General features: G+C 39.5%; 1 protein-coding gene across 1 annotated transcript in view; it reads left to right on the top strand.

The window, feature by feature from the left end:
• The first annotated feature begins 1,551 nt into the window (after positions 1 to 1,551).
• Positions 1,552 to 17,215, top strand: part of RANBP3L (RAN binding protein 3-like) — a 58,597-nt gene continuing 42,933 nt past the window's right edge. Inside the window, exons 1-4 of the mRNA XM_006902355.1 lie at positions 1,552 to 1,660; positions 2,119 to 2,192; positions 11,889 to 11,992; positions 14,719 to 14,803. Of these exons, the coding sequence (XP_006902417.1) occupies positions 1,552 to 1,660; positions 2,119 to 2,192; positions 11,889 to 11,992; positions 14,719 to 14,803 (372 nt within the window). The remainder of the gene's footprint in view (positions 1,661 to 2,118; positions 2,193 to 11,888; positions 11,993 to 14,718; positions 14,804 to 17,215) is intronic.

Here is a 17,215-nt window from a genome sequence, read left to right on the forward strand (position 1 = left end):
ATTTTGAGTGCAGGACTCATTCACATTTTTGCCTCCTGATCTTTTTGTTGTATAGGGATCCAGATCTCCTATTCTTGCAATATGATTGTTTTATGTGAAGCATAGCTTGGCTACTGCATTATTTTTGTTGCTTTTGTTCATGACAAGAACTGTCAGTATGAGAATGTATAGCTTTAATGCAACCATCCTAATAAAGAAGTTGAAAGAAAAAAAACAAATGGATAGAGAAGCTGTGGTATATTCACATAATGAATTACTATGCTGTATTGAAAAGCAAGGAACTCATGAAATATTATTCAAAAATGGGTGACCCTGGAGGACATAATGCTGAGTTAAATATTTCAGTCACAAAAGGACAAATACTGCCTAGTTCCACTGTTGTAAAACAGGACTGACATCAGGTTTGGGGGGAGACTGAGAAAGATGGGATAAATAATGTATACTGCATTGAAACAGATGAGGGAGAAAACTGTTTAAAAGGGCTATGTGATCAGGTATTATTATCATGACAGGAGTCCAGAGCGAAGGCTGCATAGAGGTGTAGACCTGGGAGGGGAGGGACTGTAAAACAATGGGGGAACTTTTATTTTACTTTTCAAAGAGAAGAGTGTACTGGGGGAAGTGGTGGCAGGGAGAAAAGTGCAACAATGAATGAATGGAAATACAAAGGCTCTGTAAATTTCATTAAAATTAATAATTTTTAAAAAAGTAGAGGCAATTCTTTTTCCTCATTTGGGCTCGAGCTTGATAGCGATTGTGAGGATGGCCACGAAAGGGCAGGTTTCCTATCTGTTCATAGGGTTGCTATGAGTAGTCACTCGACAGCACCTGACAACTGATTACCAAAAGGTAGCTGTTTCTGCAATTTGTAGTCAAGAGCCAATCCATTTGAAATGTGTAGAAATTCTCTACTTCCACCTATACGTCATAGAAAAATAACCTTATAAAATATTCACTTTCAAGTTTATGAATTAAGGGATGGAGGGTGGGGAAGGGAGACTTAACAGTGTTACAACATCCTATACAAAACAAATTTGTGCACACAGAAGGTTGATCATCAATTCAGATTTCTAATCTGTAGAATTGCTTTCATGATTCTAAAGTGCACCGACTTTTATTGTGGTGGTGGTTGTTCTTGTTGTTGACTGCCGTCAAGTTGAGCACAACTCATAGGGATCCTATAAACAAAAGACCTGAAGACTTTCTATAACTATTGTCATTTCTCAAAGTTCATAGTTTCCAGTGGCATGTTGTTTAGGAAGTGGATGTCACTCCTGCTTTGAATCCTACTGCCTGTGAATTGATTCTCTTCGGAACCCTCTGCAGTGTTGCCCAGGCTGTAAATCTTAACAGGAAACAAACGGCCCATCTTTATCCAGAGCATCGGCTTTATTATTATTTCTATTTCTCAAAGTAAACAGAGCTATGCAGCAAAAATCTTCTAGTAATCAGGCATTTTAACAGCCAGAGCCCTAATGAGCATTCTGTGTTAGTTCCAAAAGCGACACCTACTGGTAAACTAAGAACAGGACTGTTAAACCTATACTGAAAATGGCAACAAACCTTTATAAACATTTTTCCTTAACAGCTAAGAAAAACAGTCTTTTCATGTCATCAACAGTTGTGCAAAACACTAGCCACACAAGCAATACAGAACAAGGTATGTACCTTCTTTATATTTTAACAGTCTCAAGAAGATTTTCTGCCAACAGTTTATTCTGTGTTTATGAGTATTGAGGATGTGAAAGTGGAGTGCATGCTTATGAAGATATATATATAGATGATGATAGATAGGTAGATAGATGATAGATAGATAGATGATAGATAGATAGATAGATAGATAGATAGATAGATAGATAGATAGATAGATAGATGATAGATAGATATATAGATAGATATATAGATATATAGATAGATATATATATTTTGTAATCTTAGTCCCATAGTCAAAATGAGTGAGTTGTTAGATAAAAGTTAGCATTATAGAAGAATAGATGGTTCACTGGCTTGGTTATATTAGTCTTTCATTTTATTTACATAAAATATTACACAAGAAAATGTAGAGCGTAGGAATTATTTCACTTAGAAATATTGACCCTTTTGTGTTGTTCTTTTAAGGTCCTGTGAAACATTTGCAGCATATTCTGAGACCTGCCATTTTGCAACCCCCTCAAGTCCAAAGATGGGAAAAAGTAAGATAAAAGCTTGAATGCAACAGATTGAAAATCTGCATGACTAAAGAAGAGCAAACAATTAGGACAGAAAACCTCCTTTGGCCTGTTGTTGTTATGTGTCATCAGGCTTGAATCAGCTCAGTGGATGCTTAGAGCCTGTAAATTGCACAAGAGGAGATTGTCTGTCTTTCTCCTACAGAGGAATTGGTGGATTTGAACCTCATGTCTTTGGGTTGGCAGAGCAACTCCTTACCACTGCTATTGTTCTTGTTGATTGCCTTCAAGTTGAGCACAACTTGGCAACCCTATGAACAAAAGGCCTGAAGTCCCTCTACAACAATCGACATTTATCATAGTTCATAGAGTTTCTGGAGGCATGCTGTTTAGGAAATGGATGCTACTCCTGCTTCCAAACCTGTCATAGTATATTATTGTTGTTATGTACCATTGAGACGTCTGCCATGTATAGCAACCCTAAATACAGCAGCTCTGAATCCTACCCTGTCCTGAACCAGTCTCACTAATTCTGACACACCAACCCCCATTACCCCAGTCACTGTATCAATCCACCTCATCCAGGGTCTTCCTCTCCTTGTGGGCTGTACATCCACCCTTTTGAGCATGATGTCCTTAACCAAGGACGGATCTCTCCTGGCCATGTGCCAAAAGTAAGTGAGGAGGAGCTTCAAAATCCTAGCTTCCACTGTTGTTGTTGCTGTTATTAAGTGCCATCAATTTATAGATGACTCGTAGCAACCCTACAAACTAAACACCTGAACACATTATAACTTTCATTGTTTCTCCACGTTCTTAGAGTTTCTGGAGACAAGCCATTTTGGAAGTGGATGCCACTCCTGCTTCCAAGCTTGTTTTAATCAGGGAGCTCCACCAAACACTGTCCATGGGTATGGAATAATTTTATAATTATTAATAAAGAGACAAATAGCCAGGAATGTGATCGAGCAGAGAGCTTAAAACAGGGGGCCAGCAGTTCTCCACTGAAGACCCCAAACCAAGCTTCTCTGTGTCTTTATTGAAAATTATCAGGAAGTAAATCGCAAAGAGAATTCAATGCAAATGAAGCCAAGCTCTTTCTATTGAAAACCTCCTGCTTGACTCAGGAAGGAGGGGTTCACAAATGCAAGAATTTGGTTTACCCTTAACTATTAACCTTGATGCCACAGGGTGAACTCTAGCTCAGGAAGTAACACTCCCTCTGTAGGGGGGCCCTTGCTGTCTCCTGTCTTGCAGGGAACAAACAGCTCATTTTCTAGGATCTGCCACAAGATAAATCCTAACTTATAAATCTGTAATTCCTTCAATTCCTGAACAAGGGTTTTCATATAATGTTGTTGTTGTTGTTATGTGCCGTCGAGTCACCTGCGACTCATAGCGACCCTATGTACAACAGCCCTAAACTCTGCTCTGTCCTGTGCCAGTCGCACTGTCTCTGACACTCCCATCCCAATTATCCCAGTCACTGAATCAATCCACCTCATAGAGGGTCTTCCTCTCCTGCGCCGTCCCTCCACCCTCCCAAGCATGATGTCCCTCTCTAAGGACCGGTCTCTCCTCACAACATGTCCAAAGTAAGTTAGACGGAGCCTCAGAATCCTTGCCTCCAAGGAGCCACCCAGTTTAACCCTCTCCAGGACAAATCTGTTTGTTTTCTTAGCAGTCCATGGTATTCTCAACAGCACCACAGCTCAAAAGCATCAATTCTCCTTCTATCCTCCTTGGTCATTGTCCAACTCTCTGATGCATAACAGGTGATTGCGAAGACCATGGCCTGTATCAGACGCACCTTAGTCTCCAGAGAGACACCAGGCCTGAAGGCCACAGATAAAAATCCCCCACCTTTGGCTTGGTAGCATCACTTTCTATCCGTGAGGCCAACAGAGCTCTCTCTATGTTGTTGTTGTTATTGTTGTTAAGTGCTGTCGAGTCTTAGACGACTCATAGCAATCCTACAAACTAAAGACCTGGACACTTATATAGCTTTCATTGTTTCTCCATGTTCATAGCGTTTCTGGAGGCAAACCATTTTGGAAGTGGATGACATTCCTGCTTCCAAACCTGTTTTAATCAGAAAGCTCCACCCAGCACCGTCCACCACGCATAACCATTCTCGCATTTGACACATCCGCTCCCTAATCGCGCATCTGTCTTTTCCTAGGTTATCATGAGGTCCATATCCCAGAATTAACCCACTTGACAATAGGAGGAGCTACAGAAATAGCTAAAAATGGGAGAGTGACGTGCTGCATCCCCAACAGATTTATGTCAGAGCATCATTGTGCCAGTTTATTTACTCTACACTCATCTTCACAGAGAGCAGGCCCAGGAACTACCTAAACTGTGCAATTAGGAGGACTTGGCATGCCTCTGGCAACTTAGAAGAACTCTCTTCCAACCATGGTAGTGGCTGAATAGTTTAGTGGGCTGTCTTTCTAAAGAGATGTTTATTTTAGTTAGATCCTGCACTTATGAGTTTAGGAATATGATAGCCGTGGCTTCTGGACAAGACCCTTTAGAAGGAAGGAACCCATACGGGCAGGTTTAAATTTGAGAGTAATTACTCCATCAGGCATTTATTTCCAGTTAAGCTATTGAAAATAATTTAACAGTATTTTGAAATAGTTTTAAAAGCAATTGCTATTGTTGTTATGTGCCATCAAGTCGCCTGTGACCCATAGTGACCCTATGTACAGCAGCTCTGAACCCTGCCCTGTCCTGAGCTGGTCTCACTAATTCTGACACACTAACCCTCATTGCCCCAGTTACTGTATCCATCTCATCCGGGATCTTCTCTCCTGCACTGTCCATCTGTCATCCTTCCAAGCATGATGTCCTTCTCCCAGGACGAGTCTCTAACGGAGCTTCAAAATCCTAGTCTCCAAGGACATACTTGGTTTCACTCTCTCTAAGTCAGACCTATTTGTTTTCTTGGCAGTCCATGATACGTTCAAGATTCCTCCAGCACCACATTTCAAAGCCATAGATTCCTCTTCTGTCATCCTTAGTCATTGTCCAGCTCTCTGATGCATAGCAAGCAATGAGGAAATTGTATACAAGGACCTCATCTGATTGACTGCAGGAGGATCACGTTAACTATACTTGTGAAATTTACAACAGTATCATTAATATCACATGCAAGCAAAATACTGCTGAAAATCATTCAAAACTTGCTAGCACAATAAGTACATAGATAGGGAACTTCCAGAAGTACAAGCAGGATTTAGGTAGCACCAGAGAGAGCATTGCTGAGCTAGGCTGAAAGTAAAAAATACCAGAAGAATGTCTATTTATTGACTAAGACTTTTTGACTGTGTGGATTATAACAAGTTATGACTAACACTGAGAAGAATGGGAATCCGAGAGCACTTAATTTTGCTCATGCGAAACCTATACCCAGACCTGGAAGCTGTTGTACAAATACAGGAAGAGAACACTATATGGTTTAAAATTAAGAAAGGAGTGTGCCAGGGTTGTATTCTCTCTCCATATCTATTCAATCTGTATTACCTATTCAATCTGTATGCTGAGAAAATTATATGAGAGGCAGGACTCTATGAAGAGGAATGTGGCATCAGGATCAGTGGGAAATTCATCAATAACCTGCATTATGTGGATGACACAACCTTGCTTGCTATAATGAGGAGGACTTGAAGAACTTGTTGCAGAAGGTCAAAGAATACACCTTTCAATATGGATTGCACCTCAATGTCAAGAAAACAAAGATTCTTACCACTGGACTGATAGGCAGTGTCATGATGGTTACAGAAAAGACTAAAAGCTTTGCTTTTTTGGATCTACAATTAACATTCTTGGTGCCAGGAGTCCAGAAATATGGAAATGCATTGTTCTGGAAAAGTCTGTAGTTAGGCACCTCTCTAAATTATTGAGGAGTAATGATATCAGTTTGAGGACTAAGGTGTGTCTGATTCACGCCATGGTTTTCCAATCACATGCTATGTATCTAAGAGTTGGATAATGAAAAAGGATGAAAGAAGAATTGGTGCCTTTGAGCTGTGATGTTGGAGAAGAGCACCGAACACCGTATGCATGGCCAAAAGAATAAATATGCCTTGGAGGGAGTGCAGCACAGTGCTCTTTGGAGGCAAAAATGGTGAGGTTTCGCCTCACATACTTCTGGAATATTCCTAGGAAAGGCTATTACTTAGAGAGGGACATGATTCTTGGAAAGGTAGAGGGTCAACATAGGAGAGGAAGACCCTCGACCAGGCAGATTGACACAGTGACTACTGCAACGGGCTCTAATGTGCCAGGAAGTGTGAGGATAAGGTAGGTTTCAGATCTGTTGTTCATAGGGTCGCTATAGGTTGTACTTAAATCGACAGCACCTAACAACATCATCTGTGAAAAGAATCATTGGAGAAGCTCCTTATCAGTAGTCAAAACCAGGTCAGGTGCTGACTGTGGAACAGACCATCAGTTACTCATGTGCAAGTTCAAATTGAAGCTGAAGAAAAACTTTAAAATTCCACAAGAATCAAAATATGACCTTGAGTCTATCCCACCTGAAGTTAAAAATTATCTCAAGAATAGGTTTGGGTTTATGGACATACCATCCTGAAAGTGTCGGATCTCATAAAAAACAGTTTTGAGGCATTGAACACTAATGATCGATGACCAGAGAAGCTATACTATTACATCAGAGATATCATCCATGAAAAAAGTAGTATGTTGTCATTACAAAGACAGCGAAGAAGGAAAAAACAAAAATGGAGGTCAAAATAGACTAAAAATTGCAATATAGTGTCTAGAAGACAAAACAAAGGGGGAAAACACTAAAGTCAAAGAGATGAACTAAAGATTTCAAAGGACAGCTTGAGAAGACAAAGCAAAATATTAGAATGGAATGTGCTGAGAGCTGGTACTGGAGAATAAGAAGTGAAGTACACATTCAATATTTCTCAACTGAAAGAACTGGGGGGAAAAAATCAAGCTTTGGGTTGCAATAATGAGAGATGATATAAGCAAAATCTTGAATGATCCAGAATGTATCAGAAGAAGATAGAAGGAATACACAGAACCACTATGCAGAAAATAATTTGTTAACACTGTAAAATTTCAAGAAGTATCATACTAACAAGAGCCAGTGGTAATGAAGGAAGAAGTTCAAGCTGCATTGAAAGCATTGGCAAAGATTAAGGCCCCAAGAATTGATGGGATACCAATTGACATGTTTCAACTCACAAATGCAGCCCTGGATGTGCTCACTAGCCTAGCCAGAAAATTTGGAGGACAGCCACTTGGCTGACTGACTCAAAGAGATCCTTCTTTGTTCCCAGTCCCCTAAAAGGTAATCCAACAGAATATGGTAATTATTGAATAAAGCTCAACATCAAGAAAACAAAGATTCTCACCACTGGACCAATTGGCAGCATCAGTATGGATGGTAAAGAGATTGAGATTGTTAACACTTTTAGTTTACTTGGCTCCACAGTCAACACTCTTGGTAATAGCAGCCAGGAACTCAAGTGATGAATTGCATTGGGAAAGTCAGCTGTGAGGGACCTCTCAAGAGTACTGAAGAGCAACAATGTCAGGCTGGAGACTAAGGTGCGCCTGGTCCGGGCTATAGTCTTCGCAATTACATGCTATGCATCAGAGAATTGGACAGTGAACAGGGATGATGGAAAGAGAATAGATGACTTTGAGCTGTGGTGCTGGAGAAGAGTGTTGAATATAGCATGGACTGTTAGGAGAACAAACAGGTTTGTCCTGGAGAAGGTGAAGCCGGAATGCTCCTTGGAGTCAAGGATTCTGAAGCTTCATCTGAAATACTTTGGGCATGTTGCAAGGAGGGATTGGTCCTTGGAGAGGGACATCATGTTTGGCAGAGTGGAGGGGCGGCGCAGGAGAGGAAGACCCTTGATGAGATGGATCGATTCTGTGACTGTGGTGGGAATGAGTGTGTTTGAGATGACTAGGTTGGCACAGAATAGAACAGCGTTTAGAGCTCTTATACATAGGGTCACTATGAGTTGCAAGCGACTAGATGGCACATGACAACAAACAGCATAATATACAAGTAAAATATTGCAGAAGATCATCCAAAAATTACTGGAATAGCACATCAACAGAAAATGGCCAGAAGTTCAAGCTAGGTTTAGAAAAAGGAATAGCAATACTTTTCCTTAAGGCAATACCGTTGCTTATGTCAGATGGATCGGGAGTGAAAGTAGAAACTATTAGAAGAATATCTACTTATGTTTTATTGACTATGCAAAGGGATTTGATTGTGTGAATCTTAACAAACTATGGCTCACATTGAGAAGAATGGGAATCCCAGAGCACTTAATTATGCTCATGCAAAACCTATAATTAGACTAAGAAACTGTTGTCCAAGCACAGCAAGGGAATACAGCCTGGTTTAAAATAAGGAAAAGTATGTATCAGGATTATATCCTTTTCCCATACCTATTCCAAATGTATGCTAAGCAAATAATTCAAGAAGCTGGAAGAAGAATGAAGTGTGAGGATGGAAAGAAATTAATCAACAACTTGTATTATGCAGATGACACAACCTTGCTTGTTGAAAGTGAGGAGAAATTGAAGTACTCAATGCAGAAGACCAAAGACTACAGTCTTCAAAATGGACTGCATCTCAAAATCAAGAAGACAAAAATCCTTGCCGCTGTACCAATAGATGGAGAAAACACTGAAATTGTCAACAATTTCATATTACTTGGATCCATAATCAATGCCTTTGGTACCAACAATCAAGAGTTAATGAAACAAATTGCAACAGGCAAGTCCACTGTCAGAGATCTCTCCAAATTTCTGAGGAGCAATGATACCAGTTTGAAGATTAAAGTGTGCCTGATTTGGGCCATGATCTTTCAATCACTTGCTATGCATCTGAGAGCCAGGCAATGAATAAGGATGACAGAAGGAGAATTGGTGCCTTTGAGTTATGTTGTTGGAGAAGAGTATTGAATATCTCATGGACTGCCAAGAGAACAAACCAATATGTCTTGGGGAAAGTGCAACTAGAGTGGTCACTGGAGGCAAGGATGACAAACCTTTGTCTCACATACTCTAAGCATGAAAAAAGACATCATCCTTGGAAAAGTGGAGAGTTAGTGAAAGAGATGAAGACTTCAACAGAACAAATTTACTCAGTCACTATAGCAATGGACTCAAGGGAGTCAGAGATAATGAGGATGACACAGGACAGGATAGGACAGAGTTCAGGTCTGTTGTTCATATGGTCGCTATGAGTCATACTTGCCTTGAAGGCACCTAACAACAAGAAGAAACTCTTCAGGGTTGGTATATAGTCTTGTTTGGTTTTCTGAAACCAAACATAAAGACACTGACACGTGGAAATATAAAATATTCAATTCACTGAAGGAAAAACATTTTTTAAAAATCCTACTTTTAACATTAGCTCCCTGTATCTGGATCTTTGCACAAGACACTCAACCTTCTTATGATTTAAGAGACAAAATTTCAGGTTGTCATTTAATAATTTATAATAGTCTTTATTCTCAATTAGTGAAATGCACGCCATTGAATTTTCTGTTTAGTAATGAGTTTTTTTCGTATATTATATCTCCTTTTGGCAGGTATATATAAGATGCTGTGCCAGAATTTTGACCAAATGGAAATAATTTATAGATCTGATTAAAATTATTCCTAGAGAAATGTTGTAGAACCATTGTTAATGTTTTTTATTAACTCATTGAAATGAAATTTATTTTTACTCATCCTGTCATTAATCCATTAATTACTCCATTAATTAATCATCAGTGATTGTATATAGCTTAAACATCAGATGCTTAATAGAAGCTAGTTCATTGAATGTAAGAGTAAGAACTTCCATGCATTATGTTTTATAAAATCAGTCACCATCATCACCCAATCTTTTCAGGTCGCCACTGGATCATTCCCATTTCCTTCACCAACATGAATGAAGAATAGTGTAAAACACAATGTATACAAACTCTGTGAGCAAAACAATATACATTTTTTTTCTAAAAAGTCTGATGCCAAAAGAAGATTAAGAACCCCCACTCAGACTGAAAAGCAAACCATTTGAAGACTGAGTAAAAAACTTTGGTAACCATGACAGGCATCCATTTGACATATATGTTCTTAATTGTGAAATTCAATGGCATTCATTTTTTTTCCATGCTGTGCTGTCATTTCCACTATCCAATCTCAAACAATTTCTATTAACCCAAATGCAAACTTAGAATCCCAACAGTTAAAAATTCCTATTGTTCACTGTCTAATCTTTTGTCTGGATGTATCTGCCTGTTCTAGACAGTTCACATATGCAGTATCATACCATATTTGTACTTTTGTACCTTCCATATTTAACTTAGTATAATATTTTCAATATTTCATAGTATTTATCCAAGTGTTAGTATGCATTAGAACTCCATATCTGAATAATACTCCATTTTCTGTAAAGATCATACTTTATGTATCAATTCATCTATTTTGATAAATTTTTTTGTCTATTGATAATGTTGTTGTGATTGTTAGGTGCTGTCAAGTTGAGTTTGACCCATAGAGACCTTATGAATAACAAATCTGAACATTGTCCTATCCTGTGTCATCCTCATACTTCCTGACACATTAGAGCCCATTGCAGCAATGACTGTGTCAGTTGACCTGGTTAAGGGTCTTCCTCTCCTTTGCTGATAGAAAAATTTACATATAATCGTTTGATACATCTTTGTCAGCTCTCAAAGCACTGTTGTAAAGGGAAAATTATTACAAATCATTTGTATTGACTGATACAAAAGTTGTGGACTCTAACCCCATTTAGCTTTAAAGACATTAATCCCTGCCCCTAGGAACATCTTTGCAAATCCTTGATGGGGGCCAGGAGGTGTTCACAAACACTGGGAACATGGAAGCATACAGTTCATAAAGTTCATTCCGTTTCTAAATTTCCTTGATACAATGTTGATATATTAATACATATTACATACATGTCTTTGACGCCTTTGAGCTGTGGTGCTGGAGAAGAGTATTGAGGGTACCATGGACTGCTAGGAGAACAAACAGATTCATCTTGGAAAGGGTCAAACCAGGCTGCTCCTTGGAGGGAAGGATTCTGAGGCTCCGTCTAACATACTTTGGACACGTTTTAAGGAGGGACAGGTCCTTGGAGAGGGACATCATGCTTGGTAGGGTAGAGGGACAGTGCAGAAGGGCAAGGTCCCCTATGAGGTGGATTGATTCAGTGACTGGGGTAATTGGGATGGGTGTGTCGGAGATGGTGCAATTGGCACAGGACAGAGCAGAGTTTAGGGATGTTGTACATAGGGTCACTATGAGTTGCAAGCAACTCGATGGCACATAACAACAACAACAACAACATACATGTCAGCTTCTAAGTACAAAAATGGGAAAATTTATACACTAAAGAAGAGTTCTTTTAGTGCTCTTTGTATGAAAGATAAAACAATAAGGCAGTGTCACCATCTCAACCTCACTTGGGAAGGTCTGTGACTCAAATTCTTTTTCACTGCTCTGAGCATGTCTATGAAAGGGAATCATTAGAGTTCTAGGGTATTAATTTAGAAGTCACAAATACATTTTTGCAAGTAGGAAAATTCACATATATAGAGTCTGCAAATAAGGACAATCACCTTTAACAATTATTTCCGTATCTGATGTCTCTACAGGAGGACAACTTAATGAAACTTTCTGATTGATTTCTTTCAGGTTCCCGAGGGAACTCCCATTTTGCTAAGTGAAAAGTCCTCAAGTACCAGAATTTCAGCTCCGCTGTCAATGAACCAGGATTTCTCAGGTGCTGCGTCAGTAGGGTATGTTAATGAGGCAAAGGAAATGTCTGTTCATTATTGTTTTATCATTAAAACCACTCAGATAAAAAAATTTATTGACATTACACATCATTTACTTGTCAAGCTGTCATACTGTGGTGACTTTCATCTAATTATGGTACTGGAGGGTAGCAGTATATCAAGTATTAGCAGGATAACTTAAAGTGGAGAAGTTTCAGTAGAACTTCCAGGCTAAGAAAGACTAGGACGAAGGGCTAAGCAATCTTTTCTAAAATATTGATCTGTGAAAATTGTATGACTAGCAGTGGGACATAATTAATATAGAGCCATCCAAGTTGGAAGATAATAAACAAAAACTGGGGGAGAGCTGCCTCTTCAAAGAAGAGTTTGCCTTAAACATGGGTGGAGTGAAGCTTCTAGATCTTCGTTTACTGATAATGAAATGAGAATAAACAGATGTAAACATCTGTTAATAATCAGAACATAGAATGTACAAAGTATGGAACTAGAAAAATTGGAAGTAATTAAAAATAAAATGTAATCCAGAACGATCTATATACCTAGGCATTAATGATCTGAAATGGACTGGTCTTAGTCATTTGGAATCAGAGAATTATATGGTATACATGCCAAAAATGACAAGGTAAAGAGGAATGGTATCACATTCATGTTCAAAAAAGAATATTGAGAGATAGCACAAAAAAGGAACATCCTCAATGAGATGGATTGATTCAGTGATGGGGTAATTGGAGTAAGTGTGCCAGAGACTATAAGGTTGTCTCAGATTGAGCAAGGTTCAGAGCTATTGTACATAGGGTCGCACACATAACATATATAGGACAGCACATAACAACAAGAACATCTTGAAGTACAATGCTGTTAATGATAGGCTAATATCCACATGCCTACAAGAAAAATTGAAATAGTTAACAGTTTTAGTTTACTTGGCTCCACACTCAACACTCTTGGTACCAGCAGCCAGGAAATGAAGAGATGAATTGCACTGGGAAAGTCAGCAGTGAGGGACCTCTCAAGAGTACTGAAGAGCAATGACATCAGACTGGAGACTAAGGTGTGCCTGATCCAGGCCATAGTCTTCGCAATTACATGCTATGCATCAGAGAGTTGGACAGTAACTAGGGATGATAGAAAGAAAATTGATGCCTTTGAGCTGTGGTGCTGGAGAAGAGTGTTAAATATACCATGGACTGTTAGGAGAATAAACAGGTAAACCCGAAAGTGGAGCCTAGTGGTTCGAATCCAGAAATCCTTCTGCAGGAGAAAGATGAGCACTCACCTCCCATGCAATTAATGGCCTCAGAAAATCTGCTGGAGGGTCGGTTGTGAGTCTGTCCCAACTTTACAGCAAGGAGAAATCAGAACTGGTAAATCGATCTTGGCAGATGTATAGTCAGAGTGGTCCTTACAAGTGAGGATGTTAAGGCTTCATATCAGGTTGTTGTTGCACTGTCTCTGATACACCCATCCCAATTACCCCAGTCACTGAATCAATCCACCTCATAGAGGGCCTTCCCCTCCCACGCTGTCCCTCCACCCTCCCAAGCATGATGTCCTTCTCCAAGGTCTGATCTCGTCTTGCAACATGTCCAAAGTATGTCAGATGAAGCCTCAGAAACCTTGTCTCCAAGGAGCAGCCCAGTTTAACCCTCTCAAGGATGAATCTGTTTGTTTTCTTAACAGTCCATGGTACCCTCAACACTCTTCTCCAGCACCATAGCTCAAAGGCATCAATTCTCCTTATATCCTCCTTTGTCATTGTCCAACTCTCTGATGCATAACAAGTAATTGCAAAGACCATGGCCTGTATCAGATGCACCTTAGTCTCCAGAGAGACACCATTGCCCTTCAGTACATTGGAGAGGCCCCTAACAGCAGACTTTCCCATCGCAATACGCCTTTTAATTTCCTGACTGCTGGTGCCAAGAGTGTTGACTGTGGAGCCAAGCAAACTAAAGCTGTGAACAATCTCAATCTCTTCACCATCCATCCTGATGCTACCAATTGGTCCAGTGGTGAGAATCTGTCTTCTTGACATTGTGCTTCAATCCATATTGAAAGCTGCATTCCTTGACCCTCTGCAGCAAGCACTTCGGGTCCTCCTCAGTTTCAGCCAGCAGGGTTATGTCATCTGCATAATGCAGATTGTTGATAGATCTTCCACCAATCCTGACCCCACATTTCTCCTCATAAGGCCCAGCCTCCTGGATTATCTCTTCTGTATATAGATTGAAAAGGTATGGAGACAGGACACATGCCTGGCATATACCCTTCACAATTATGAACCATGCATTTTTCCTTGCTCTGTTCTGATGACTGCCTCTTGGTCCAAGTATAGGTACTCTGACATATTATCAGGAAAGAACAAAGCCTGGAGAAGGAAGTTACTTTGGTAATTGAGAGAGTCAGTGCAAAAAAGAGGATGGCGCTCAACGAGATAGATTGACAGAGAAGCTTCCACAATGGCATCATAAAGCAGAGCTTGTGGAGAAGGCTCAGGATGCCACATTGTTCCATTATCTTGTCCACAGCATTTGGAAGTGTTTCTGGAAGTACCTATCTCAATTCTCCCATCATTTCTCATTAGGTTTAAATAAACAACACTAGCAGCAACTGTTCTTTTGCACTTTGCATAAGTCTACTAATTCTCTTGATTGTTTCACCTGCTCTGACTGAACTCAAGTTTATCCATATTTTTATAGCAGCAAATGTTTGTTTGTTTTTCTCAGATGCCACATAAATGAAGATAAGAGCTCTTTTAAAAGCTGCAGTTCTGAATTTGTTTTTGGAGAAAACATGGTCGAAAGAATTTTGGTAAGATTTTGGTAAAGGATTCTATTATATGGAAGGTTGTCATTTTACATTTCTGAGACATTAATTAAAATTGAAGTATAATTTTTAACTCCTGGGTTCAAAGGCATACTTTTTTCCCCCTGTAACTGGAAAGAACCTCTTGGGAAGCTGTTAGAATAATAGCCAGGAACCCACAGAGGAAAAGAACTATGTAATTATAACACTATTACTGATGTGAACTTTTAAATAATTCTTTGGCTTACATGAAACCAAGAATACTCAAAGAAAACCCAGAATTATCTGCAAGTGTTAGATAAGCTCAACTGCTAATGATATTTTAATGTAGATATTCAATAACCTTTTTCATTAATGAAATACCTTTAAATCATTTGTCAATTTGTTCTTATTAGCTAACCACCACTCTTCCTTAAAAGCTCCTATATTTGAAATACTGTTTTGTGAGGGAAATCAGAGTGCCTTGCTTGCCTAGGGAAATCCACTTGCTGAGCGGAAGCCCCTATTATTACCATTAGCCTTAATTACGACTGAGCCCTCCCCAGCATGCAGTAGTCACTGCTCTGCCCTCCACAGAGCTTTAATTCCTCAGCAGAACATGATCTACAGTGGGGAAGTACAGCACAGTGAGGGCTGAGGGCCCACTGTGCCTGTACTTCACCTGGTGTATCTTTTTTTTTATACCCTCTCTGCCCTTCACCCAGCCTTAGGATTAGGATACCTTGTATTAGGTGATCAGTTACCCGAAGAATCCCAAGGCTACAGAGAGTTTAAAACCTTTATTTATTTTTTTATTTTATACTAGTTTATTTACAAAATTCTAATGCATTGTTTTCTTTCTAAGGGATCAACGAAAGGAACTTCTAAGGCCAGTTTATGTTCTGATTTTCAGAGCTCTGCCAGTCAGTCACACATATATAAAGCCGAATTTAGTCTAGATTTGACTCAAGATAAATAGGACCCAATGCCAAGAGAAGAATCATAGCTTCTTAGTTTCGAGTCATCCTTTGGTTATTCCCAACATCAAGGTTAATTTCGGCAATCTCAGAGCTGTTGACCCACACACCCTTGGATCTGAATCAGAATAGGTCATCCCTCAAATTAAAGCTCTATATACAGGAATAACTATTACATACTAGAGGAAGTTATGCTGTCTTTGGCCTAGTGGTAATAAGTTGTGCTGCAAGCCCAAAGACACACGGTTCAAATTTACTGGCTGCTACATGGGAGAAGGATGGGCAATCTCCTCCCAACCTCCAGGAGGGTCAGATGAGTCAGTTCCAACTTGAAAGTACTCACAACATGGTGGCTTAGTGGTAAGGAGTTACAATGCCAACCCAAAGGTACACAGTTCAAATTCACTGGCTGCTCTGTAGCAGAAAGATAGACAATCAATTCCTGTGTGATTTATTACCTCTGTAAACTCACTGGAGGGTCAGCTGTGAGTCAGTTCCAACTCCTCTAAGGCAAGGATTTTGAAGCCCCATCTCACACACTTTGGGCCTGAAGGGACTAGTCCTTGGAGAAGTACATCATGTTTCGAATGGTAGAGGGTCAGTGAAGGAGAGGTAAACTCTGGATAAGATGCATTGACACAGTAACTGTGGCATTGGGGGCAAGTGTGTCAGACAGTGAGATTTGCTCAAAATAGGGCAGGGTTCAGGGCTACTGTTCATAGGGTCATTGAGTTGTAGTCAAGTCGACAACACATAACAACAACAATAAGTAGGTAGCTCTGGTGTCCTAGTAGTAAGGAATTGGGCTGCTGACTCAAAGGCACACAGTTCAAATCAGTCAGCTGCTCCATGGGAAAAGATAGGCAGTCAATTCCTGTGCAATTTATTGCTCCTGAAAATCCACTGGAGAGTCAAATATCAATTATTCCCAATTCGATGGAAACAACAACAGACGAACAGAGCCAATGAGAAAGAGATAAATAAAGAGAGGGAAAGAGATACTGATAGACTTATTAAAGGAATTTGTAATCTTAACTGTGGGAGCTGGCAAATCTAAAATCATAGGTCAGATGATAGCTGGAAATTATAACAGTCTTCTAAACCAAAATAAGTTCCAGTAAGACGCTGATTATCTTGAGGCAAAATGTTTTTCTTTAAGGAAACTCAGTTGCTTTCTTTTACGGTCTTAAACTGACAGGGATGAGGTCTATACACTATCTGGGAGCTTTCCTCATTACTTAGAGTCAATTAATTTAAATGTAAATATCTTTGTAGAAACACACACACACACACACACACACACAACCATCTATAAAAATCTTTCTAACCCCCCAAAAAATAATAAAATTTAAAAAAAAATCTTTCTAACCCATGTTTATTGCAATTTTGTTTACAATAGCAAAGAGTTGGAAGCAGCCTAAGGGCCCATCAACAAACGAATGGATAGAGTAGCTGTGGTATA

The sequence above is a fragment of the Elephantulus edwardii genome, unplaced genomic scaffold (genome assembly GCF_000299155.1).
Source record: "Elephantulus edwardii isolate Elephantulus edwardi_28Jun2011 unplaced genomic scaffold, EleEdw1.0 scaffold00395, whole genome shotgun sequence".
Lineage (NCBI taxonomy): Eukaryota > Metazoa > Chordata > Mammalia > Macroscelidea > Macroscelididae > Elephantulus > Elephantulus edwardii.